The following is a 23,740-nucleotide window of genomic DNA, read 5'->3' as shown; positions in this document are numbered from 1 at the left end:
CACTTTCTGTAGCAACTGGACAAATCAATACAACAAGGAAAGCATTACTACAAAGACATAATGACAAAAGAACCAGCAGAATAGGAAGGTGCTATAAAGGAAGGGAAGACTGCTCACCTATATCAGAAGATTCTAGGTTTGCAGGGGAAAGCTCTACCAGGCAGAGATCTCCAGAAAGAGACTCTTCCCCAGTGGCAGTCAGCCCTTAAGTGGGTTTAGGAGAGGTGCAGCAGGTTCCACCCCTCCTGGTCACACAGCTGAATTGCCTTCACCTGTGTTCCCATTGCTGACTCAGTCCTTTCCCCAGGTGATCAATCAGTGGTTCAGGCCTGACTCAACACTTCCTATACACTTTTCAGTAAACACTTTGAAAGCAGGTGGCACAGCCACCTTGCTTCTTAGAAGCAGCTTTAATGCTTTTGTGTTCAGTTGGCTCTTTTGTGCTGTTCATTTTCTTATCAGCCCCACCTGAAGAAGCATATTGACTTTCACCTGATCTTCAGGCTCCTGCTGTACCATCAGTGTGGCATCACAGAAGCACATGCTGAACATCCAAGCCTCACTGTGGCTGATTAATGTTACCAAGCTGGTGAGCTTGAGCAGAAACAACACCATTCTCCCATGCAGCTTTTTAATTCTAGTGGTCTGAATTACGTGCTTTAGTGTATTGCAGCAAAAGTAGCATTCTATGTATGGCGATGCAGAGAAAATTCTTTCAGTTTAGGGGAAGGACTGTCACTAATCTTTCAACGAACAATTTAGGCTTCCTTCGTAGAATCACCTCAAGCAGCCTTTTCTGTACATCCATTCTGATCTGCTTTTTGACTTCACAAGATTGGTCTGATTTCACAATTGTTTTTCATGATTTGGTGACAAAAGGCAGAAAGCAGTACTGTTGTTGAACAGCTTTGTTTGTTGCTGGACTAATAACCTTTTATTATATTTGCTTAATTGGTAGATAAAGAGATTTGATTGCCTTGGTGAAGGCAATGTATTTGTTCACACAATTCAACATGCATTTTCCCCATATACAATAGAGAAAGCAGTATTTTGTCTTGATGTTGTTCATATTTAGAGAGGATAAATGGCAAGTTTTCAACTCTGACTCTTGAAAAGTTACCTAGAAAAGTGGCCTAGGAAGAATCTATGAATTTCAGCAGCTTGTTTTCCAGACAAATGTAACATGCACTACTGCTGGCCTTGAGTAGTTAAGCTGATCCCTGCCAAACAGCTTCTGAAAGAGAAGACCAAGACAGTAACTGTACTTTAAACTGATGGTAACATCAGGCTGAAAGGTATTTGGGCTTGTAAAGAAGTGAGCTGTAACAGGAAGAGCTGCTGCCAAGTCTCATGAACAGGAAACTTTCGTTCTATCTTACATGTCATTTTGATGAAAGTTAGGCCTAAGGAAAACAGTCCTTCCCTCAGATTATCTTATTTGTACCTAAGAATAATTAAAATTTAAATTAAGAAATGAGAACATGTAGGCTTACAAACATAGGCCATGACAGATCTACCCAAAGAATTTCTGAAGTGAAAAAAAGGTCACATTGATTTACGCTGATTTAGTGACACTTCCAAAAGGAACTAACACAGACGATGTAAAAAAAGGGTAAAAAATAAAAATTGAAGTAAATAATACAGTAAGAAGGCCACAGTGCCTGAACTGGATTGTAGCCGATCTATATTTAACAGTGATAGTTTGAACTTCTGTCCTACAAAAAAAAAAAATGGAAATCATCAAATACAGAGAAGAACCAGACTAACCTTCATATAAAAAGTAGAATCCAAATACAGTTAAAAAGCTGTAACCAAGAGACATCAAATGGTAAGAACTACTTGATGCAGAAATAGCTAAGAAAAACACAAGACTAAAAAAAGAAAAAAAAGTCATGAAGCACCACAGGTGCTATGTCTTCCAGTCATCAGTAAGAATATGGCACTGAATGTCACATGTGAGCATCTGACCTACCTCTAGCTCCATTCATTGTGCAATGGCACAGGTACTGCCACCCTCAGCAGCAGCCATCCGAAAAACATTCTTCCAGCAGTAGATGTGTACATGCAGCTGCCAACTGAGAGGACTTCACCATGTAATATTTTTACTACTACATAGATTACGCTGCTGTAAGGAGGAAATCTTCCTCAGCTAACTGATAAAACACCCACACAGGAGCACAAAAAGGTGAAGCAGTGCAGAAAGCCCAAATAATCCCTGCTTGCTCCCAGGCCCACCTAAGGAACCATCAGCCTCCCTCCCCAGAACCAGAGGAGCACAGGAGCACAGAGGCAGGTGGAAGCCCAAATTCAGGGCATCATGAGCCATGGGAACTGCAACAGGAGTATCACTCATTATGGGATGCAGAGGAAGAGGAGGCATGAGATTCACTACAGATCATTTGGAAGAGCAACCAGTACCAGACAAATATGACAGCATCCAAGTCTCCTGTTTCCTGGAAGTGTGCTTAGACTGCCTAATTTTCCACTCAGACAAATAATCCTCAGAAGAATTCTATTTGATCAGGATTTTTATTAGAATAAGCAAACAACCTAATTTAGATGGCATGTCTGAGAGGCTTACAAGAATAAGGTAGCAGTTCTAGGAAGCTTAAGCATTCGTTAAATCAGTGTGAATTTAACTTACGTTATACTTAACTCTCGTCGGTAAAAACTAGCCATCCCCTGAAGCCAGAGATTGTTTTCATAGTGGAAGCCGTTTCTATGTCTTCTCAGGGTGATAAATGCAGTTTCCTTTTAAATTAGTGATGCTGTCACTCAGAGGGAGCTGGAGATTTTTTGTTCTTGTATTTTTTTTTTCCCCCACTATTGTTTATTCCGTAATACTTTATTAAAAAAAACATCTTAAGACTTACTAGAATACACAGTTCTTTCAAAATACCACATAACAATGCTACTTTGCTACTATTAGCCTTGCATTCCCTGGACTTTGCTTGACATACAGACTGACAACTGAAATTAAAGCACTGAAGCAGCAGGAGACTCTGACCATCTTTGTCACTAAACAGCATTTGTATTCACACATCGTGACCATTACCTGTTCTGTTCTTGCTCAGAATCTTTATAGAACTGATGCAGGGGGATATTTATGTTTGCAAATAAACTTAGTTGGTGTTGATTATACTCACAAAACTTACATATGAATTAAGCACAAAGGTAATCAGAGTATAAACTTGGCTTCCACACATGCTGAAGAAAAGGAAGAAACAATAAAACATACGGGATACAAATGATGAGGACCCCTGTGGAGAATTTGAGTTACAGCACATTTGGACATAAGTTATTTTGATTTGTGCATGCACTCTGAACTACATACATAAGAGGTACGTAGTCCTAGAAAAAGAGCATCACTCAGCATTGAGGTGGCTAGAGTGATGGTGACAGAGAAGACCTTTGGATTTTGGGCTATACACCACACCACTCAATTCTCTCCCAGAACTTCCTCCCATTTTTGTTGTTCATCCTGTGTTCCCTCCTCACACTTTATTTTTCAAAGCTAGAATTCATTAGAGAGCAGTGGGAATGCGCAAAAACAAACCCCCTGCTCTCACACAGATATGAAGTGCTTACCAGAAGATGCACAGAGGTACAAACACTTGCATAGAGCAGAGATTCAAGGCTCAACAGCCCAAAGCAAGGGACAACAGAAAGAAGGCAGGAAACCCCTTGGTTTGATAAACTCGTTTTCGTTGGTCCATACCATTTCTAAATCCATATTTTTAGTTCAGTGACCCTCAAATGTTCACTTCAAATACACTGAAATTTTCCAATGGAAAGACAAGACCACAGGCAGCAAACTTACTGACAGTAGATCAGTCCTTTAAATTACTTCTGGATTCCTCAGAAGCAGCCCACAGTCCTCAGGGAGAAAGCCATTAATTTTCTATTTCTGACACTGCAAAGACCTCCAGTCACCTCAAAACTTTATTCCACAAGCTTTATAAGAGTCTTGCAAAACCTACTTTATTTTCAAAGAGCACAGCATATACAGTAAACTATGAAGTATCCCTTCACATTTACCAGTAAAGCAATTGGCACTTAATTTTTTTTTTTTTAAACCAATCACAGTAGTTCACTCAGTTGTATTACAGTGATTTTTCAGGGACTACTCAGTAATTCACAGCAAAAACATCAGTTCCACATTTCAACCGAAGTCTGTAATAGAAAACCCAACATTATACTAAGAAAAAGAAATCAGCAAAAATCCCACCTGAACAAATAACCCAAACGAGAAGAACTACTGAATGGGTAAAAGGCCTGTGTTCATTTCCCAAGTGATGAAATATAATAAAAATGCTAAATTAAGTACTTAAAACTACTAAATAGCCAAATTGTTGTAGACCAAGGCTGTTTTTCAGTCTAAAAACCATATGGGTGGATGTGTTTTTCTTTCATTTACTGGAAATAAAAATCATGCTGTGTCAGCATACAGACAGCTAAATAAAACAAGGGGTTTAAAGTTAAATACATGTTAAAAAAAAATCTACACAGAAAAAGGACATTCCTGCAAAACACTTAGTCTTCCTGTAAGGTCTGCTGATAAAAAAAAAAAGCTACCAGTTTACAGAAAAAGAATTTATGAGAGCACATAATCAAAACTGTGAGAAGACACTATGAAAAATAAAAGCAAATGCCGAAATAAGAGAAGAAATCAAAACACAGAATGAAGAAAGAACCAACAACTAATGTTTTCTTAAGTTAAGGATATGAGGATGAATGAAGATTAACCAACAAAAAAATACCAAGAAGATTAATTCTTACAGCTTTCACACACGGAAGTGATTTTTTAACAATTAAATACAGAAGCCACATTTTTAATCAAGAATTCCAGAACTCTTCTGGCAGAAATGAGCTATTTCTAAAAAACACACAGGTTGTAGCCACATCATAAATCTAGATAGATGCAAACTTAGGAAAAGAAAAATAACTGAAATCAGAATTTATTGTCATTAAATCTGATGTTAGAGTGCCCTCTTGAATCATGTATTTGAAAGAATCATGTTTCCTTGAATAATGCTTCAGTATTTGCAAACCATAATAAAAATAAACTACAGAAGTCTGAGGTAATCTATGAGGAATCCCTGTTCATTCAAGCATAATGGCACCAGACTCATTTCCCCACAGCTCATTCTTAATATGAATGCACAAATCCAATGAGTAATTCATACAGATATGATGCTAGTCTGTCAGACAGCTTTTGGAATGGCTCAAAGTGCCATACTCTGGCTATAGATATCCTTCCTCTCTTCTCCCCACAGTACAAAACATAGAAGATGAAGATGTTACCTCTGCCTACTTCCTCTTCAGATCTCAGAATGGTACTGCAATAGTGGTAACATTTTTTTTTTTTTAAAGTATGTTCACATGAGAAATGCCTTAAAAACAATACTAGTACAGAATGTAGGAGATCTCTGGTGCCTCATGAGACATATCCTTTATTAAAGTTAAAAGACTTTCCCTAAGCCTGGGCCCTGGAAGTGTTTTCCCCAATGATAATACTCATTCCCCTACCTTTTTTGAAATGCACTACTTTGATTTTGCATCTCCTTACCTGGCTACAGTTTACGAGTTACAAATAAGTAGCAATGCAGAGATGGAGGATGAGCTTCTTTGGAACAGTATTAGATTAAATGACAGCATATTATCACACTCCAAAGGGTAAGTCAAGAACTTAAAAACACCAAGTAATACAGAAATGCCTAGGGCTCAACAAATACACAAATCTGGACAAGCTTGGTTGAGACTGGAGTAGCCATACTGACTGTGCAGCATACACCAAGCAACGTGCATATCAGATGGCACTCTTGTAATCAAACCACTGCCCAAAGAACTATCATTTATTTTCACACAGATCAAGTTCTACTGAATTTCAGTAAAGCATTACTCATTTGGCAATGCAGCAACATTCCTTTTCTGCTAAGATACGTCAGGACAAGTAGCTCCCAAAACTCAGGTGATTCTACTAGAAAACAATCAAAGATAAACTATTGTTTTGTGTTTTATTTTTTTCCTCTGTGCATCTGAATTACCTTAATTTTAAACAGCAGCATGCATAGCTTGGGGGTTTCCTTCTTGTGGCTTTAGACTGGCACTATAATTTGATTAAGCCAGTTCTCTAAGGCTTTTTTAGTTTTCAAAAGTAACAAATTGGTACTTTGAAGCAGCACATCAATGAAATCATAATTATCTGAGCAATTGGAAGTGTAGCAATATAATTCATACAGTGAAAACTGAAGCCATGGTTATGCTCATTTGATACCTTACTTGATTAAATTCTAGTAAGTGATTGGGAAAACTGAAAATGACAAAAAAAAAATGCTTTCTCAGGTTCCCTGTATAAATCAGAGCAATTCGCTTTCTGTTTTGCACTTCAGCCATAAAACAAGAAATGCATTCCTTAATAAAATAAGGAATAAAAACCCTGTAGACCACTGCTTATTTGAGTGTAGACCCTTAACAAAAGGTATATGTCTAGAGTAAGAAACAGGCCTCTGCTTTGCTTTAAAAGCAATCATAAATTCCTCCTCGCCTTGAGAACAGCACTAAATGTTCTTAAAGCTCATGCCACCACATCATTAATTCCACCTCACTCTCTTCAACAAGTATTTCTGGAGCAGTAGCTGATAACTAAGAAGTCCACACCAGAGTCTTTAAAGCAGAACTGAGAAAATCAGATTTATGTGTTAACACAATAGACAAATACATAGCCAAACACAAGGCACAATATATCTGCTTCATTCCAGGCAACCTAACCTGAGTGAATGTCAGTGAAAGCAAGTAGCAGAAAGATGGGTCAAAGCAAAGCATGACAGGTGAGTCACACCTTACTTTATCAAAATCTTTTGCTGCTTCTTTACAAATATTCAGGAAAGGACTCCTGGCTCGGTTAGCTAACATCCCTTCTGTATAGTCTATTTTAGTAGAAATAGTTTCAGACATCCTTTGAGATACTAGTTTTAAGGCCATTAAATGGATATTAAATTAAACACAGACATTTTAGGTAAGCCATTGTAGCCCAGTCCTATCACTGCAATACTTACATCTCTTAAATAACGTTGAAAGAGTTTAGTGCAGTTTAATAAGATCTACTAATGCGACACTGTAGTGAAATGCTGTAAGAGATGGTTCACCAGTAATAAGTATTCTTCAAGAGATAGTCTTGATGTTCACAGCTGCACTTGACCATATGTAAGACTGCCATCATCCTTTCCATTGCAGGCTCCAGCACATACATTTGCTCCTTTCTTCTTTTTGTGTACATGAGATTCTACTGTACCATTTATTTTCAAGTCAGATACTGCAAGTCCAAGAAATACACCTTTTCAACTGCTAATGAAACATCACAGGTTTTTTGTTGACCCAAAAAGCAGTGTCTGGTCAGGAAACAAATTCCTAACTTGTTCTACCTTAGTTCTACAGATATCCCACACGCAGAGGTCTGACAAACTTACATGGTCACTACATAGCAAAGTCTTCCTCCTCAGAGATATTCAGAAGCTGACTGACACGACCCTGGGCAACTGACTAGCCACTCCTGCTTGATCAGGATTGAACTAGATTACCTTTGGAAGCCCCTTGCAGCCATTCTGTTGTTTTATAATGGGGCCAAGGTAGGCTGTATCTTATTTTCATTCATTGTTAATTGGAGAAGATGGCCAAACTTTACCCAGGAACCAAAAGAAAAATCAAGTAAGCAGAATGTTACAGAACAGAAGTGCTGTAACCATGCTACCATGTTAGAAAAGAACAACCTTACAGCAGTGTTAGCTCCCCACTGCAAATCACTATCAGTGAGAGTGAAAGAGAGAACTTGGCTTCACTTCCAAGGAAAAGCTGAGCAATGATGCCACGATTCTGCAGAATCTCAGATACAACAGCTCAGAGTAAAAATAAGCCCAATTGGAAAACTCATTGCTCATTTCACTATAAATCAGATCGGGTCTACTCAGATTTAATGAAGCTAGCCAGACCAACTTCCTCTGGAATCAGAGATTGTCTTCCCAATGCACCCAAGTAAGCAAGTTTCACACATGCCTTTTCCAAGGTTTGGACACATCAGAGGTGTGACTGTTCATGGCCAAGTAGATGACTTGTGAAATCTTTCCCAAATCAGAGACCTTAGGACAAAAAATCAAGGTCATCTGCAAATACCTATGCCAACAAGAGCTCATTCCTGCAATTTTGTCTCCATAGAAATAAAGATGCACAATCATAATGAAGGGATGCAATTCTGTTAATGAATATACTCATATTTGCTTGTTGCATCATATCCCATTTAAAAACACACATTTATGGCTGAAGTGCAAAATACCAGCATCTTCACACTCGGTTTGCATAGTTTGATGTATGATGTATATTGATTATGCTTGTTTAGTTTATCTAATGAAGACATTTGGGAACTACGGCTCATTTGAGAAGCCAATGGCACACCATCCCCAAAAACAGTAGCAAATGCTACAAAGAATCAAAAAGAATACACATTTCAGGTTAGCCAATTCAAGTATTTGAACTTACATGTTTCCCTTGGCATTACTATACCTTGTTTTACTCCATTTTCCATATCACAGTCATTGATTTCTGTAACGATTTCTCATTCTTTTATCAACCACATTACATCCTTTAACTCCACCTTTTTGTGTTTTCAAATAATCAGTGTACTCCCCATCATTTTAGAGAATATAGCCCTCCATACCCTGAGGTATATGTTGCATTACACTTATCATCTAACAAACGAAGTCAAAGCTGAAAATTTCAGTACATAAATACACTGGATGTTCAAGATTCTCTTTCTGGTGTAATTTTCAAGCTTCTTGCTTCAAATCCTCCAGAATGTTTCAAATCATAGGCCCATACAGTGTCTATTCCCTCTCCAGTTGTATGATCTGGGATCCAGCATGGAAATGGAAAACGACAAGCAATGATTCTGGCATTACATTCAAGTTCTTCTTTGAGCTTCTTCTCCAGCTCTGGCATCTGTGGAGCAGCAATACAATACTTTAAGAAACAGGGTAAGTCAGAAGCATTCTCTAATTCAAGTGTCTAAGATGAGCTCAAGGATTGAAATTTTGAAAAAAAAACATTAGGAAAAAAAAACCACCACAAACGACAAGTTAAGAAAATACTTAACAGATTCTAATTCATGATTTTCTTTACTCACGATTCTTCTCTGTAGAGCATGAGAGTTTAGCACCCTGACTTTACGCCCAAGCTGCATAAACTGTTTGTTGTGTGATATTCAAAAGCCAACACCTTTTACGATTTCCAGTCTAACCCCAAATCAGTCCTTGGAACACTCAAAATACCAGGTTTGGTCATTAATCCAAAGCAAGTACTCTGCCAGCACTCCGCAGGAAAGTACTGCTGTGCTAAACAGCGCTGAAATTGAACTTTGTTTCCCCCTGCCTATTAACACACTGACATGAGTACCTTCAGCAGTACCATATGGAACATACTTTGGCTAAAGACCTGTTTGGTACAGTTTTCCTCCACTGGCTTTTGAATCAGCCCAATTTTTGCAAGGGGATATCATTACTCCTTCAGAGCCGAGCAACGCTCTGCCCAAATATTTTATCTTAAATATGCCAAAAATTCCATTATGGATTGCGAGAGATGTATTAACACATTTAGACTTCAAAAGAATTTCTTTTCAACCTCAGAGAGATATTTTAATCATAAAGAGAAGAAAAAATCCACTTTATAGATCTATCCATTTCTCTCCTTTGGAAAAAGTCTGATGTTATGCTTAAGTAGATCACTACATATCAGTTTGAAATTCTTTTCTACAAACACTATCTATCATAGCAAGTAATTACAGCAGCAAGCTCCAGAATTAAAATCTATTTATGTTGATCTTTGATATACTTTGATATAATGGCATAGCATTTAGCTATTAAAAAGGTTAAAAGGACAGAAGGAAGGACACAAAACCAAAACAAACAGAACACTTTTTTCAGTCGGTCTTGTTTTCTAATATTTCCAAAATCTGAAGCTGATTGCTATTATCATACACATGTAAGCTGTACATTTTTGATGCAGCCTCCCACTATAGCTAGGTTTAGATTACAACTAAATATTTTAGTAAAATTATTCAGAGGTAACTCATTGGTACATTAGATCTATGAATAATGTTTTTAAGCATTGCATGCTCTGATTTTTTCCATATAGCAAATGCTTTTAAACATTTTTGCTACTATACCTTAAATAAACGAGAAAAGCAAGCCCAATTTAATCTCTCAAACTGAGCTAATACACCAGAAAAGGTAGGACTAAGTTGTTATAGCAATTACAATAGGTTATGTATGTGGACATAGTCCAACCTTTAACAATTACCTCTGAAAGACAGTGACATCTCAAATTAAAAAACTTCATTAATACTTCGGCCAAAAAGAATCATATCTTTCAGCCGAAGTAGTGTTAAGCTAAAACTCACAGTAGTTTTAGATGCTATCATCATACTTTAATTGGTATCAATATGATTTTATTGCTTTTTAAAATGTCTACACAGATATACTGTAAACCTTTCGTATAGAATACATGCAGTTAAAATTCAACAGAAGTTGTCAAAATGAACACCTGGTAAAAATTCTATCATCCCATCCCAAACAAATAAGTCTCTTTGCAATGGCTCACTGAAAAACATCATCTTCCCCCAGATGCTTACAAGACCAGAGAGGTCTCACAGTTCTCCCTGAAGATCAATACATCCCAGCTCTGTTAGCTAATCTTGGATGTTAAATAAAAGCACAGTGTGACAGCATCAAATCAGACCACTATTACTATAAAAGCTAAAAGATATCTACTGCCTTCAGTAAAAAAAAGAAAAAACGCATTAGTTTCTACAAAATCAATTTAGGCATTCAGAAGGCTAAGCATTCACAACTTGAAAAGTAAATTTAAAAGACAGAACAAGCAAATTAATTCTCACAAAACACAGTAGTTTGTATGTTTGGGTCTGTTACATTTCTGACGGGATTTTTATTGGAAGTATTCAGCCTGATATTTACTAGATTTACTGAAGCTATTTTGAGACTAATAGCTACTCTTTCCATCACATCTGTTACTAACTTACCCCCATTTTATACAATTATTTTAAAAATTCAGCCAGTATTTCCAGGGTATTTGTTTATTTCTAGTTTATGGAAATAGCTTTCTTCACCTGCACTTCTGCCCTTGGTGCAAATGCAGAATTACTGACTCCAGATTCCAATCTTCACACTGCCCCCTCCTGGAACTCAAGCTAGAGAACATGCAACATTCAAACCTGGAAACATCTGCAGCACGAGCACTGTCTAAGTTCTCACTAAAACATCACTAGAGAAAAATAATAAAGTAAAAAGTAGTGCATTTTCACTTTGGTTTTCAATGTGAGTTTAGGTGTAAATGTGAAGTAGGCATTTAATTCCAATACTGTCAAAGAAAAAGCAAACAGCAGGGAAACATCCCTATGCTACTTGGCACACGCACCTCCCTTTTGCTACCCCAGCAATACTATCAGTGTATAATGCAGAGCATGGCATCACGTAGAGCTCTGCAGCCATTTCATTCCACATCTGCCCCAGCAGAAAAAGGAGCAATACAGAAGCATCTATAGGATATTTCCATTTCATTTCTACGTGTGCATTCAACCTACGTAGAAAACATTAATAAAAAGATTAATATAGCAAATCTTAAGATTTTTTTTCTCTATTCTAGTAAAAAAAAAAAGAAAAATAAGAACTAGATAAAGGTAAAAGAAAACCCTGACTAATCTAACACACCAGATAAACAGCATCTATGCAACAATACCTCTATCTTGAATAACCCATTTTCGCCAGAGACGAGATCAACAAAAGCTACAGAGCTCTCCTAAAAAGAATACGTGCCTTTATACATACTACACTTGAAATATCTGCCTCCCTTCCTAAATCCTCACAGTCTAACACGAGCAAGGGATTATTTCAGTACACTAGCTGCTGGCCTGATTGGAGGTGATAGCATTTTTGGATAACACAATGGAAGTTCAACACTGCACAGTAACAAGTTCAGAAAGCAGCTGTAAACAGTTTGCAGGGAGATAGAGCAGGGAACATCCCATTTCTTTCCAGAGTGAAAACTGAAACTTTGAAGAGCCAATCTATCACCTTCTCAAAGCAACTTCAGCACAGCAGTTTTCATTTTACTTCTGACCTTGACTAATGGACAGTAAAGACACCAAAAACAACTCCAGTCTGTATATTGCCACAAGTTTTATCAGGTTTTATCACAAACATAAATAACCAAAAATACCCAGATATTAGTACTACCTTTGATGTTTCGTAGGTTAATTTGTTTTGCAGATGAATTGGTTTTGAAGCATTTAAACAACACAAAATTGGTAAACTTACCATTTGAGGTACCCCAAAAACAACAACATTTGTATAACGTGAAAAAGAAACCTAGAAGAAAATATAACAAATCTTAAAAATATATATGAACAACAACAAAAAACCCCAGCATCTATAATTTCAGAACTTCTCATTCTTCTACTGTAACCCTCTAACTAGTCCTTTTAACACTAACTTAATTCAAAAAATACCAAGAACTGAAATCCTGTATCAACTGCACATGAATATACAGTCAGCTTTAAAATGCCATGAACTAGAAAACTAGAGAACTACAGTCTGGTCAAGAATATGGCATCAGTTCCAGGAGGACAAAAAAATCCTTGTGGGATTTCACTCACTGCTAACTTTTGCCAGAACTCCTATTTATATTGAGGTCTGCTATGCTTATCCCATTCTGTTAGATGTTAGCTAGAAATTGAAGTTTCCCATTCTAGTGCCTGGGTTCTTCTCACAAGCGCCCAGTTTTCAAACACTCCTTTCTTGAATAGGAGATAAAAAGAGTACACTCACACTTGTTCACTAAATTCCTTGCATTCACTTTACCAGTTATGAAATACCACTTGAAGACTGATAGGAATAGCTGGAGAGAGACAAATACAACAACAAAAAAATCTAACTGAAGAAGCAATTTTGATCAGAATGATTGAACAATGCAAGAAATTCTCAGTTGCACCTTAGCTTAAAGCAACACTTGAAATCACGTAACACACTCCATAGAAGAACATGCATCTAAGGAAATATCAAATTAAGCTTGTGTGTTACTGACTCAACAGAAAAGGGTCTCAGGGAAGCTTGACATTACAGCAGCCTCCATCACTCAACACACAGAAGTACAACACAGTATGCTCAAGGATCATAATGTGCAAGTACAGCAAGACACTGAAGCACAAAAGCAGAAAAGCACTGTGCTGTGTGGTGGCCTTTGCCTCTACAGTTTAAACAACTCTTCTCAAAGTCCAGTACAGCAACCTGTGGTCAGACAGCATTCTAGTTCTTTCAAAAAAGTAACCCCCCAATTCAAGTAAATCTCACAGACATTCTAGATTCATTCTTAGCTTCTTCACCACCTACCTTCCATAAATCTGAAATATAAAACTTGGCATTGTGATGTACCCCGTCCCTCCAGGCACGGTATCTGGAGTACCAGACTAACCAGGGATTTAACTCATAACCAACAGCTTCAAATCCCCTTTTTGCAGCTGCTATCACCTACAAGGAAGAAAAGGAACCTTCACTTAGAAACAAAGCGCTCGAAAGTACATTCACCTCAACACATAAGAGAAAGAAGACAAAAGAAGTTCCATTGAAACTGATATTGATACAAACAAAATAAATCACTTAAACGTGCACAGGACAAAGCTGCAAGCTTCTACATCTATGATTTACACTAAAGTTGAACTTAGCATATTCATGATACCACCTTTGATCTGAAAGAGTACTAGAACTGACCATGGAGACAGTGTAACACACAGTCAGATGTGCTCAGCGCATTTAACCTTGCTGAGAAGCAGTGATAGGCAGGCATTTGATAAGTCATTTTGGATTTCCAGCTGGGATCTTTCAGTAGAAGGACTCTAAAAGTATATTTCTTTGAATTAAATATTAAGACTCAAAAATGGTAAGCTGTATAGCAAATGCCTTCAAAAACAGATCAAAATTTGCCGATTTTACAGTTTTTTTTTATTATTATTATTATTATTTTTAAGGTAAATACTAAATAGACAGACACTAGTTCTTAGAAACGTCAAAAGACTGGATTCAGTCATCATTTAAAAGCTTCCTGCCAAGCTCTAATCGGGAAAAGCCCAATTTATTACAAATTACAGAACAGACAAGGTGGAATCAGGAAGAAATGCAAGTTTTTTCAAACAACATCCCATGTCTTATCTGCACAAGATGCTTCATGCTATTGAAATAATGCTTCTTCCATCATGCACACTAATTTACAAGCATACTGAAACACATAACATTTTTACCACGCTTAAAATAAAGATACAGTCATATTTATCCTCCGATAACACGAGTAGGTACTAAATACCTAAGAATATATGAACAGAAGCTCAACTTTTTTCAAAACAGATGCACTAAGGCAACACCCAGCATCCAGTCTTAGACACCTGGCCCTCCAAGTGGTCTTCAGTTTCCATTTAGGTACTGATGTGTGCACACATTTTAATATATATATATACATACAGACAAATCAGATGCTTCAGATACTCAGGTTCTATATACGTACACATATACACATTCAAATTATGTGCGTCAAATGAGGGTTAAGAGCCAGAATACTGACTAGAAAGGACATTAGGAATTGCAATTCTCTTGTACCAATGTGCTTTTCTCTGTTCCTCACACAGACCCAAATCCTTCACAGATTCTGATTTCCAAATCAAACTTTGCAGTATGGACAAATAGTTGAACCATTCACATGAAATACGGACAAAGATAGCATTCAAGAACTATCTTTTTTTCCTTTTTTTTTTTTTCTTTACCACATCCACTTTGAAAAGGGGCAGCCAGCACAGCACAAAGATGTGAAGCCGGTAGCTTTAATGACACCATGACATTTATTTTTTTCCAATCCATCATTCATTTCTTGTTCTCTTTTGTTGTGCTATCACTTTTATACAGTAAGGACAGAGCTGCAGTTCCAAAAGGAGAGGGTTGTTTAAGCTCACAACCTCTCATACTACAGCTATAAACTTACACAGAATACAACTTCTGGGGAAACACAATACCAATACTTTAATTATATCTTTTTATGTGAAGAGCATAATTCTTTCAACGAACAGGGTAAGGTTATGATTCTAAACACTACTTTGTCAAGCTGAGGGTAAGAAAGGAACAGAACTATTGATCGCTCGCCCATACTGAATGTAAACCATTCTTGGGCTTGCAGCTTTGCACGGGATTCAAAAATAGTGGATGCCAGGGACAAAATATTCATAAAATAGGAGAAAACAGATCACAGCTGGAGTATTTGCCACATACTTGAGAAGAAATAGAGAAGGAAGATGTCTACGACTTACAATACGGCCATCCCCACTACCAATATCAACTACAGAGCCTCTTCTGCCTTGTAACATCTTCAGGACGTTCTCGATCTGAGCTGAAGTTGCAGGAACGAAGGGCAGGCAGACTCTCCTCAGAGCCGGAACCACAAAGGGGGTGACAACAGCATACAATGCCACCAGGGTGCCACCAATGCCAGCTGTGATCCACAGCCCCCAGTGTCTTCTTCCAGAACCATCCTCAGAGCCTGCTGGCAAGGGGCTCTCTGCTGTTGGGGCACCAGGCATCACACCTGAGAGCAGACATAACACCACAGCAGATTTACTGACTGCTCCGTGAACAGGAAAAGCAATACATCACTGTACCAAAGATGTAAGACACTAGGGGCAGGACAACCTCTTGTAACTCTTCAGTCGATTTCTAAGTGGTAAGTTTGTGTCTTTAATGAGCTAAGGCGCCAGGCTGTCTTTCTAGAGAGAGAGAGAAGCAGCTGGTGCTTAAGCCCAAAGAGGCTGCAGAGCCCCCCTCTCTGGAAATAGCCAAGACCACCCCGGGATGCCTCCCCAGGCAACCAACCTACCGGAGGAAACGTGCTTTAGCGAGTGTTAACGAGTGGGCCTACAGAAGCCCCCTACAAGTCTGAAAAGCCAGGGTCCTACCCGGCACAGGACAGCCCGAAAGAACCCACGGCAGCACACAGACCAAATACCACACACACCACCACCCATGTGCGCTGCGCGGGTGCCGCCTGCAGCGCTACTTATAGAGGACGGCAATACCACCCCAACATGGCGGGGGAGAGAGCGGAGCAGCGCCTTCTGGCTGCGCTCCGGGAGGTGGGGGTAGGGCACCTTTCTGAACCCGCGGTGTGTCTGTCCTCACTCCTTTTCTTCACGTCATCCCGGCGCAGGCCGCTTACCTCCTGTATTCTGCCCGAGGATATCCCCTTTCCTTCCCCCTTCCCCCCCCGCGCTGTTGGACAGCGCCGCGCCGCTACCACGGCCTCAGACGCTTCCAGAACGCTCTAGCCCAGGCGCCACATAGCTCCCAGCGGCGAAATAAGTCTCGGGGCGGCTCTCTGCGCAGGCGCGGCGCTAGGAGCGGGCGAGCGTGTTGACGTCACAACGCCACGACGCGACGGGCGCGGCGGGATCCGGCTTGTGCTCGGGTGGGCGCTGCTGCAGCCATGTCGGCCATGGGGACGCTGGCGTTTGATGAGTATGGGCGGCCTTTCCTTATCCTCAAGGACCAGGAGCGCAAGACGCGCCTCATGGGGCTCGAGGCTCTCAAGGTGAGCGGGCGGGCCCGGATCTGCCTGCAGGGGGGGACCTCGTTGGGCCGTGCCGCCGTTAGGCCGCCTACGGCCCGCTGCATGCTTGGTCTGCCCTCAGACACACGCGGCTGTCCGCGGTGAGCTTACAGCCTGTAAGTTACCTTTGTATTACGGCTTGGGGCTGGGCAGCGACTTACCTGTTTCCTCCGTTGTTTTACAGTCTCACATCATGGCAGCAAAAGCCGTGGCAACTACTCTGAGAACGTCCCTTGGGCCCAACGGTAACAATGAAATAGCTATAGTCGTTCTTTTCCACTTGTTGTTTTCTATGGATTTCTAGCTTTTTCCACTCACTTTTTGAATTTTTTTTTTTTTAGGCTTGGATAAGATGATGGTGGACAAAGATGGTGAGGTGACAGTGACAAATGATGGAGCCACCATCCTGAACATGATGGACGTGGATCATCAGATAGCCAAGCTTATGGTGGAGCTGGCCAAATCTCAGGATGATGAGATTGGGGATGGAACCACTGGAGTCGTGGGTAAGAGCAAGTTATGCTTAATCATAGAACCATAAAATGGCTTGGATTGAAAGGGACCTCAAAGATCATCAAACTCCAAGCCCCCTGCTGCAAACAGGGCTGCCAGCCTCCATGTTTAATACTAGACCAGGCTGCCCAGGGCCCCATCCAACCTGGCCTTGAACACCTTTAGGGACAGGGCATCCACAATCTCTCTGAGCAGCCTGCTCCAGCACCTCACCACTCTCTTGGTAAAGAATTTACCCCTTATGTCCTTTCCTTAATGTGGGATTCCCAGTTATAAAATCATATTTTCAAATGTATTTTAAGAAGGAAAGTAGCTTTGCCATCGTGTATTTTAGAATATTTACTTATTCGGTACTCTTTTTGGTTTCTTATTTGGAGCATTTTAATTAGAAAGATGTTTTGTGACTTACTTTTTTACTGTGGTTGCGTTTGAAATCAGTGTTGAAAGTTCTATTTGTCTAAACTTATTTTCATGGTTTTCTGCCATAGTGATCACTATTGGCTTCTGTGTTTCTTTGGTCTAAATAATGCAGTTTTCTTAGTGAATATGAGTTTGGTGGTACCATTCTTTTTACCTAATAAATCTCAAACAGTTAAAATACAGTAGAAAAAATCTTAAGGCATACTTTTTAAACTCTTGACTGTGTATCATGCCCCCATCTGTGGGAGAGTAAACGTTTGTTTTTGAATTCTATTTTACAGTTCTGGCTGGAGCATTATTGGAACAGGCTGAACAATTACTAGATCGTGGTATTCACCCTATCAGAATAGCTGATGGTTATGAGCAGGCAGCTCGCATTGCTGTTGAGCATCTGGACAAAATCAGTGACAGCTTTCCAGTCGATCCACAGAACATCGAACCTCTGATCCAGACAGCAAAGACCACATTAGGCTCTAAAGTGTAAGTTTATAAAAGCTTAATGAAAGTATCTATGTTTTCCATACATACTCTTTTGTTATTGGAGGAGCTGCTGAAAGCTTTATTATATTTGCAGCAAATTTCTCAATGAATTCATATTTCAGGATAAGAAATTGTGAAGTCCTTATTTTCCAAGGGGCAATTTCGTGAAGTTAAACAGCTGCAAAATCATTTTCTTTCTACCCATTCTGTTCTGTATTACTCTATCTTGGTACTTAGAAACATTGAGTCCTAACGTTCAGTTATTTTTATAAAGGTAGTTTTTTTTTCTGAACAGACTCAGAAAAGTTCTGGATTCACAATTGCGATTTTCATTACTGGTTCTCTTTCTATATATATAAATTACACCTTAGGGATGGAGATGCTTTTACTGTACATAATTTTCTTGCTATGCAGTATAGAATGAATAAGCATTGGTGTCATTTCTCAGCCAATTTTTGTCTGTTACTCTTTAGGGACCAACTTTTTAAGATACCACTGTGGGTTCTGTCCCTAAAATTATAGGAAAGGCATGAGAGAAAATTAAAGACAGAAAAATACAGATGGCTGTGTGCCATTTTTAATTACTTTGGGACAGAAGTTGTTACAAAGTGCAGTTTATGATTATCATCTTGTGACGCTTTGTAAGGTCTTTCTTGGCAGACCTGTGTTAACAGTGGTTTCTGTGACTTGAGTGTTTTGAGTAGTATTTAATTTTCCTCACTTGTTTCCTATTGGTGTCTTGAGACTATGTTCACAAAGGATATGTAGACAATCTACGATTTTTTTGTCACATTTAGCATGTTCATATTCCTGTGCATCAATGAGCTGCATGCCTTCTCTTCATGCAGCAAACAAAATATGTTGGCTATATATACATATTCTTTTTCTGTTCAGAATTGATAGAATCGGCTTCTTCTAAATATGCAAATATAACACAACTTTGTTGTATGTTCTTTAAATTTAGAGTTAACCGTTGTCACAGACAAATGGCAGAAATTGCTGTGAATGCTGTACTGACAGTAGCGGATATGGAACGTAAGGATGTTGATTTTGAGTTGATCAAAGTACAAGGCAAAGTGGGAGGCAGACTGGAAGACACGCAGCTGGTAAAGGGAGTGATTGTGGATAAAGATTTCAGTCATCCACAGATGCCTAAGGTGAGTGAATCCTGTGTCTGCATCTCATCTGTAACAGTTGAAATAACATTTAACGAGTAGCATTTAGGTTGCACTGACGTTTATCCTGTGGAAAGGAAGGCTAGAGGAAAGGATCAGTCGCACAGTCAGAAGTGTCTGTGAAAGTGAGTGGGTAAAATTTTCAATCTCCACTGCGGAGAGGAAGCGTTCTTCTTTTCTAAACACCTAATATTTAAAATAAATGACTGAAGACTGATGAGTGCTTAAACACTTGTGTTTTGAAGCTGTGGAATTTATTTCTTTCAAGTGAAATTTTTGATAAAATTGTTTGAGTATAACTGGCTTCAGCATAGAATCATTTAAGTGATCATCAAGGATCCTACAGTCTCTACTTTTTTAAAGGGAATGTCTGCATTGTGCAAATACAAGAAGAAGGTGTGACTGTCATCAAACTTCAACTTTTTATTATTGTACAGGAGCTTAAAGATGCTAAAATTGCGATCCTGACTTGCCCGTTTGAACCACCAAAGCCTAAAACCAAACATAAGCTTGATGTCACATCTGTAGACGATTACAAGGCTCTGCAGAAATACGAAAAAGAGAAGTTTGAAGAGATGGTGAAACAGGTAGAGTCTTCAGAATTATATTTCTGTATATATATTTTTGAGGCCTTTACACAAAGCAGCATAGTGCATCCATTTATTTCTACTGATAAGCTAGTAATCCAGATAAGAGGCAACATGTTGACGGTTCTAAGTGTATGAATGAAAGTGAAGTTTATCTAAGTAATAGATAACACTCCAGTTTGAAATTTACTTTCATTTCTTCGTATGTCTTTATGTACAGATATACATGTTTTCTTCAGACTTCTATTTTGAAAAAAATAGAACTAAAACAACAAAGAGGTTCGTTTATGAAATTCTTCATTTTTGTGTTGGTGCTGATTATTGTCATTGTGTGCTGCTTTCAGATAAAAGACACTGGTGCAAACCTTGCTATTTGCCAGTGGGGTTTTGATGATGAGGCAAACCACTTGCTGCTTCAGAATGAGCTGCCTGCTGTTCGTTGGGTTGGTGGACCTGAAATAGAAGTAAGTAAAATCTTCCCGAACTGGGATTTTTACCAGATCTCAAACCTTTGTTGAGTAGTCTGCTGTACAAGTTAGAAATTTAGGCTTTCTGAGTAGAATTATATTATTGTGATGTAGTACTGGCACATACTGAAGCAAAATCACTGGGGATCTGTATGTGCTGGCGTCAGTGGGATTGTGGTGTGTACTGGATTCCATGCATAATTGTCCTTATGGGTTTTATGTCGCTCGGAGCAATTTTGCTTTCTGTCTTGTTTTAGAATCAAGGCATTGCCTGATGGGAAGGTAAATTCTTTGGAGATATTTGACAGGTTCTCTTCTTTTAAAAATCATTGTGGAAAAGTCTTCTTAAAATAACTGATTGTTTAATTTCAGTTAATCGCCATTGCAACTGGAGGACGCATCGTTCCTCGTTTCTGTGAGCTCACACCAGAGAAACTGGGTTTTGCTGGTATTGTCAGAGAGATCTCCTTCGGCACAACAAAGGACAGAATGCTTGTCATTGAACAGTGCCAGAATTCTAGAGCAGTGACCATTTTCATCAGAGGAGGAAATAAAATGGTAAGGTTTGTGTCCTGGTTTTGGCTGGGATAGTTAATTTTCTTCCTAGTAGCTGGTATGGTGATAGTTTTTGGATTTAGGGAAATAATATAATCACATCAGTGATGACACACTGATGTTCTCCTCGTTGCGATGTGGTTCTGGACAGAGCCAAAGACTTTTCTGCTCTTCACACTGCCCTGCCATTGAGGGCCTGAGGCAGCACAAGGAGTTGGGAAGTGACAGAACCAGGACAACTGATCCAAACTGGCACCCTGCTGGGATAAATCACAGCAGCTAGTTAGTGATGTTTTATACATAAGTGATTGAATATGTAGTATCTTGTATTTTAAGAGCCTATTAACTCTACCATTAATTTTGTCTAAACTTTACCTGCAGTGTGGAAAAATTTAGGGAGGTGGGGGTTTGTAGGCAATTGTGTTTGTGTTAAAGTCACATCAATCCTATCATAGAATCATAGGAGGGCCTGGGTTGAAAAGGACCTCAAAGATCATCTAGTTTCAACCCCCCTGCTATGTACAGGGTCATCAACCACCAGACCAGGCTGCCCAGAGCCACATCCAGCCTGGTCTTGAGCGCCTCCAGGGATGGGGCATCCACAACCTCCTTGGGCAACCTGTTCCAGTGTGTCACCACCTTTGTGTGGAAAAACTTCCTCCTAACATCTAACCTAAACCTCCCCTGTCTCAGTTTAAAACCATTCCCCCTTGTCCTATCACTATCCACCCTTGTAAACAGCCGTTCCCCCTCCTGTTTATATGCTCCCTTCAAGTATTGGAAGCCTATTGTTTACTTGCATTCTTTTTTTCTGTACTAGGAAATGCATCTTCATATTCTTCAGTTGTGTGTAGTATAAAGTATGTGCTACTGTATCATTTCAGATTATTGAAGAAGCAAAGCGATCTCTTCATGATGCGCTGTGTGTGATCCGGAATCTCGTTCGTGATAACCACATTGTGTATGGTGGTGGTGCAGCTGAAATTTCGTGTGCCTTGGCAGTCAGTGAAGCAGCAGATAAGGTAAGGAAGGAGCATTTACAACTTTCCTTAATTTCCCTTGAGAAAGAAAGAGACTGTAGAATCATAGAATTGCTCAAGATCATCAAGTCCAACCGCAACCTAAGCAGCTTCGTATAATTTCCAGGGAGGTCTGTGTAGCTGAATGCTCTTACAGTCTGTTATTTGAAGAGCTTCTAAAAGACTTCAGAGTTTTCAGAAAACGCATGTTATGGAACTTCCTGACATTTACTGATAACCAGTATTAAAGTTCTACTTCACCCCTTTGTAAAGGTGTTGCAAGGACTTTTTCTGATAAGAGCAGTATAAAATGGCTTTTATTTGTGACTAGTTATTCAGAATACTGTTAGTTATTGAGGGGAGTATTACCGAGAAAACTGCATACAGTACTCTGTAGCTAGTGTGAAAGTGCACTTTTGCTCACTTTGGAAATAAAAGCTGTATCGTTTTTATTTTTCATTTCCTAGTGCCCATCTTTGGAACAGTATGCGATGAGGGCGTTTGCAGATGCCCTGGAGGTAATCCCCATGGCCCTTTCGGAGAACAGTGGAATGAATCCAATTCAGACAATGACTGAAGTACGGGCTAGGCAAGTGAAGGAAAACAATCCCGCTCTTGGCATTGATTGTTTGCAGAAAGGAACAAATGGTAAGAAGTATAACATGGAGAACAGGGAACGTAACAGGATTTCCTTCCTCAGAAATCTGAAAGCTTTCTATTTTATCAGCACTCTTATTTTGTTTCTTTTCTTTTCTTCTTTAATATGTCTGTCAGAATTACAAAGTCTCTTATCTTACCTTGTAAGTGGGAATGGGGGTGGAGAGATAAATTATGTACAAGAAGAAGAAAATCTGTAACTGACAGATTTAAAATGTCAGTGTATGGGCATTTATTTTCCTCTGAACTTACACTTCAAATTCTTATTCTGATGTTTATTTATGAGGAAAAAAGAAAATTTTGAAACATCAGGTGTTGTGCTTATGTAAATGCATAATAGTTCCTTGATATTTCTGTATTGTGGCACTTCAACTTTCACTGACTGCTCTACTCTTTGGATGCTTCTGATATCTGTATAAAGAAATGCAGGAAGTTGAAGTAACAAATGAGGAAGAGTTAGTTGTGAAAAGAGAGTTTGATATTAATGTTTAAGATTTTGGGGAAGAACCCAGGCTTAAAGGTGTAATTTATACAAATTCATTATGATTGCCAAGAGAAATAATGTTATTACGTTCTTTAAAATTACATAGAAAATAACTGTCTTGGGTAAATATTACATTTGGGTTTGAGGAGGATATCTAATGCTTTCACATCTTTTTTTTTTTAACAGATATGAAACAGCAACATGTTATAGAAACCTTGATTGGTAAGAAACAACAGATTTCTCTGGCAACTCAGGTCGTTAGAATGATTCTGAAGATTGATGATATCCGTAGGCCTGGAGAATCTGAAGAGTAAAGGTTAAAAATCAAGAGAAGTTAAGGGGGCCACAGCAGTAGCGAAGACGGTAGTATTCTGATGCTTCATCTTCAGCTATTTATTTTGGACGCTGTTTCAAATACTGTAATGGCTAATTGTTGGAAATAAAATGCAATTTAGCACTGATGGTTTCAAGACTTGTTTCAGAGCTGTCATTGCGTCTTTTTGTAGACAGTTGTAAATATTCTTAGGAAAAACGTTTTGAAAAAACATCTGTAGCAGGGGGAGAGGTGTGGATAATGCTAATGCATTTAGTTGCTTAGTGGGTATTAATAGTGTTAGGAGGGTGGTTGGACAAGATGATCTTGTAGGTCCTTTCCAACCTTGTGATTCTCTGATTCTATGCA

The 23,740-nt window shown here is 38.9% G+C and overlaps 2 protein-coding genes and 1 long non-coding RNA gene across 12 annotated transcripts in view; 1 reads left to right on the top strand and 2 right to left on the bottom strand.

Moving 5' to 3' along the window:
• Nucleotides 1-529, bottom strand: part of LOC149918463 (uncharacterized) — a 54,412-nt gene extending 53,883 nt beyond the window's left edge. For all 5 annotated transcript variants that reach the window (XR_016465483.1, XR_016465484.1, XR_016465482.1 and 2 more), the window contains exon 1: nucleotides 118-529. This is a non-coding gene — a long non-coding RNA (uncharacterized LOC149918463). The remainder of the gene's footprint in view (nucleotides 1-117) is intronic.
• Nucleotides 530-2,287: 1,758 nt separating this feature from the next.
• Nucleotides 2,288-16,414, bottom strand: ATPSCKMT (ATP synthase c subunit lysine N-methyltransferase). Of its 6 annotated transcripts, none has more exons than XM_031589200.2 (5): nucleotides 16,244-16,414; nucleotides 15,410-15,684; nucleotides 13,452-13,589; nucleotides 12,381-12,431; nucleotides 2,288-8,991 (listed from the first exon to the last, which is right to left on the bottom strand). In XM_031589200.2, the coding sequence occupies exons 2-5, from the start codon at nucleotides 15,677-15,679 to the stop codon at nucleotides 8,794-8,796; spliced, it is 657 nt and encodes a 218-aa protein (XP_031445060.1). In that variant the 5' UTR covers nucleotides 15,680-15,684; nucleotides 16,244-16,414; the 3' UTR covers nucleotides 2,288-8,793. The 6 variants fall into 6 exon arrangements, with proteins under 6 accessions (XP_031445060.1, XP_031445061.1, XP_031445062.1 ...); XM_031589201.2 differs by having other exon boundaries at nucleotides 16,312-16,414; XM_031589202.2 differs by lacking the exon at nucleotides 16,244-16,414 and adding an exon at nucleotides 15,973-16,061.
• Nucleotides 16,415-16,503: 89 nt separating this feature from the next.
• Nucleotides 16,504-23,519, top strand: CCT5 (chaperonin containing TCP1 subunit 5). The gene is made up of 11 exons (XM_031589204.2): nucleotides 16,504-16,683; nucleotides 16,886-16,946; nucleotides 17,043-17,207; nucleotides 17,916-18,114; nucleotides 19,079-19,271; nucleotides 19,727-19,876; nucleotides 20,221-20,340; nucleotides 20,716-20,901; nucleotides 21,783-21,920; nucleotides 22,385-22,565; nucleotides 23,245-23,519. Exons 1-11 carry the CDS (start codon nucleotides 16,579-16,581, stop codon nucleotides 23,370-23,372), a joined length of 1,626 nt encoding a protein of 541 aa, XP_031445064.2. The 5' UTR covers nucleotides 16,504-16,578; the 3' UTR covers nucleotides 23,373-23,519.
• The last annotated feature ends 221 nt before the right edge of the window (nucleotides 23,520-23,740 follow it).

The sequence above is a fragment of the Phasianus colchicus genome, chromosome 3, assembly GCF_987193195.1.
Source record: "Phasianus colchicus chromosome 3, bPhaCol1.hap1.1, whole genome shotgun sequence".
NCBI lineage: Eukaryota > Metazoa > Chordata > Aves > Galliformes > Phasianidae > Phasianus > Phasianus colchicus.
The sequence above is the reverse complement of the archived record's forward strand: the minus strand, read 5'-3'. Positions and strand labels throughout refer to the sequence as shown.

Excerpts from the sequence above, each read along its gene's own strand:
- ATPSCKMT (XM_031589200.2), bottom strand. The coding sequence starts at position 15,679 with ATGCCTGGTGCCCCAACAGCAGAGAGCCCCTTGCCAGCAGGCTCTGAG. Across the intron at positions 13,590-15,409 it reads GTAGTGGGGATGGCCGTATT|GTGATAGCAGCTGCAAAAAG; the intron begins GTAAGTCGTAGA and ends TCTTCCTTGTAG. Across the intron at positions 12,432-13,451 it reads ATATTTCAGATTTATGGAAG|GTTTCTTTTTCACGTTATAC; the intron begins GTAGGTGGTGAA and ends ATTTTCTTCTAG.
- CCT5 (XM_031589204.2), top strand. The coding sequence starts at position 16,579 with ATGTCGGCCATGGGGACGCTGGCGTTTGATGAGTATGGGCGGCCTTTC. Across the intron at positions 19,272-19,726 it reads GTCATCCACAGATGCCTAAG|GAGCTTAAAGATGCTAAAAT; the intron begins GTGAGTGAATCC and ends ATTATTGTACAG. Across the intron at positions 19,877-20,220 it reads TTGAAGAGATGGTGAAACAG|ATAAAAGACACTGGTGCAAA; the intron begins GTAGAGTCTTCA and ends TGCTGCTTTCAG.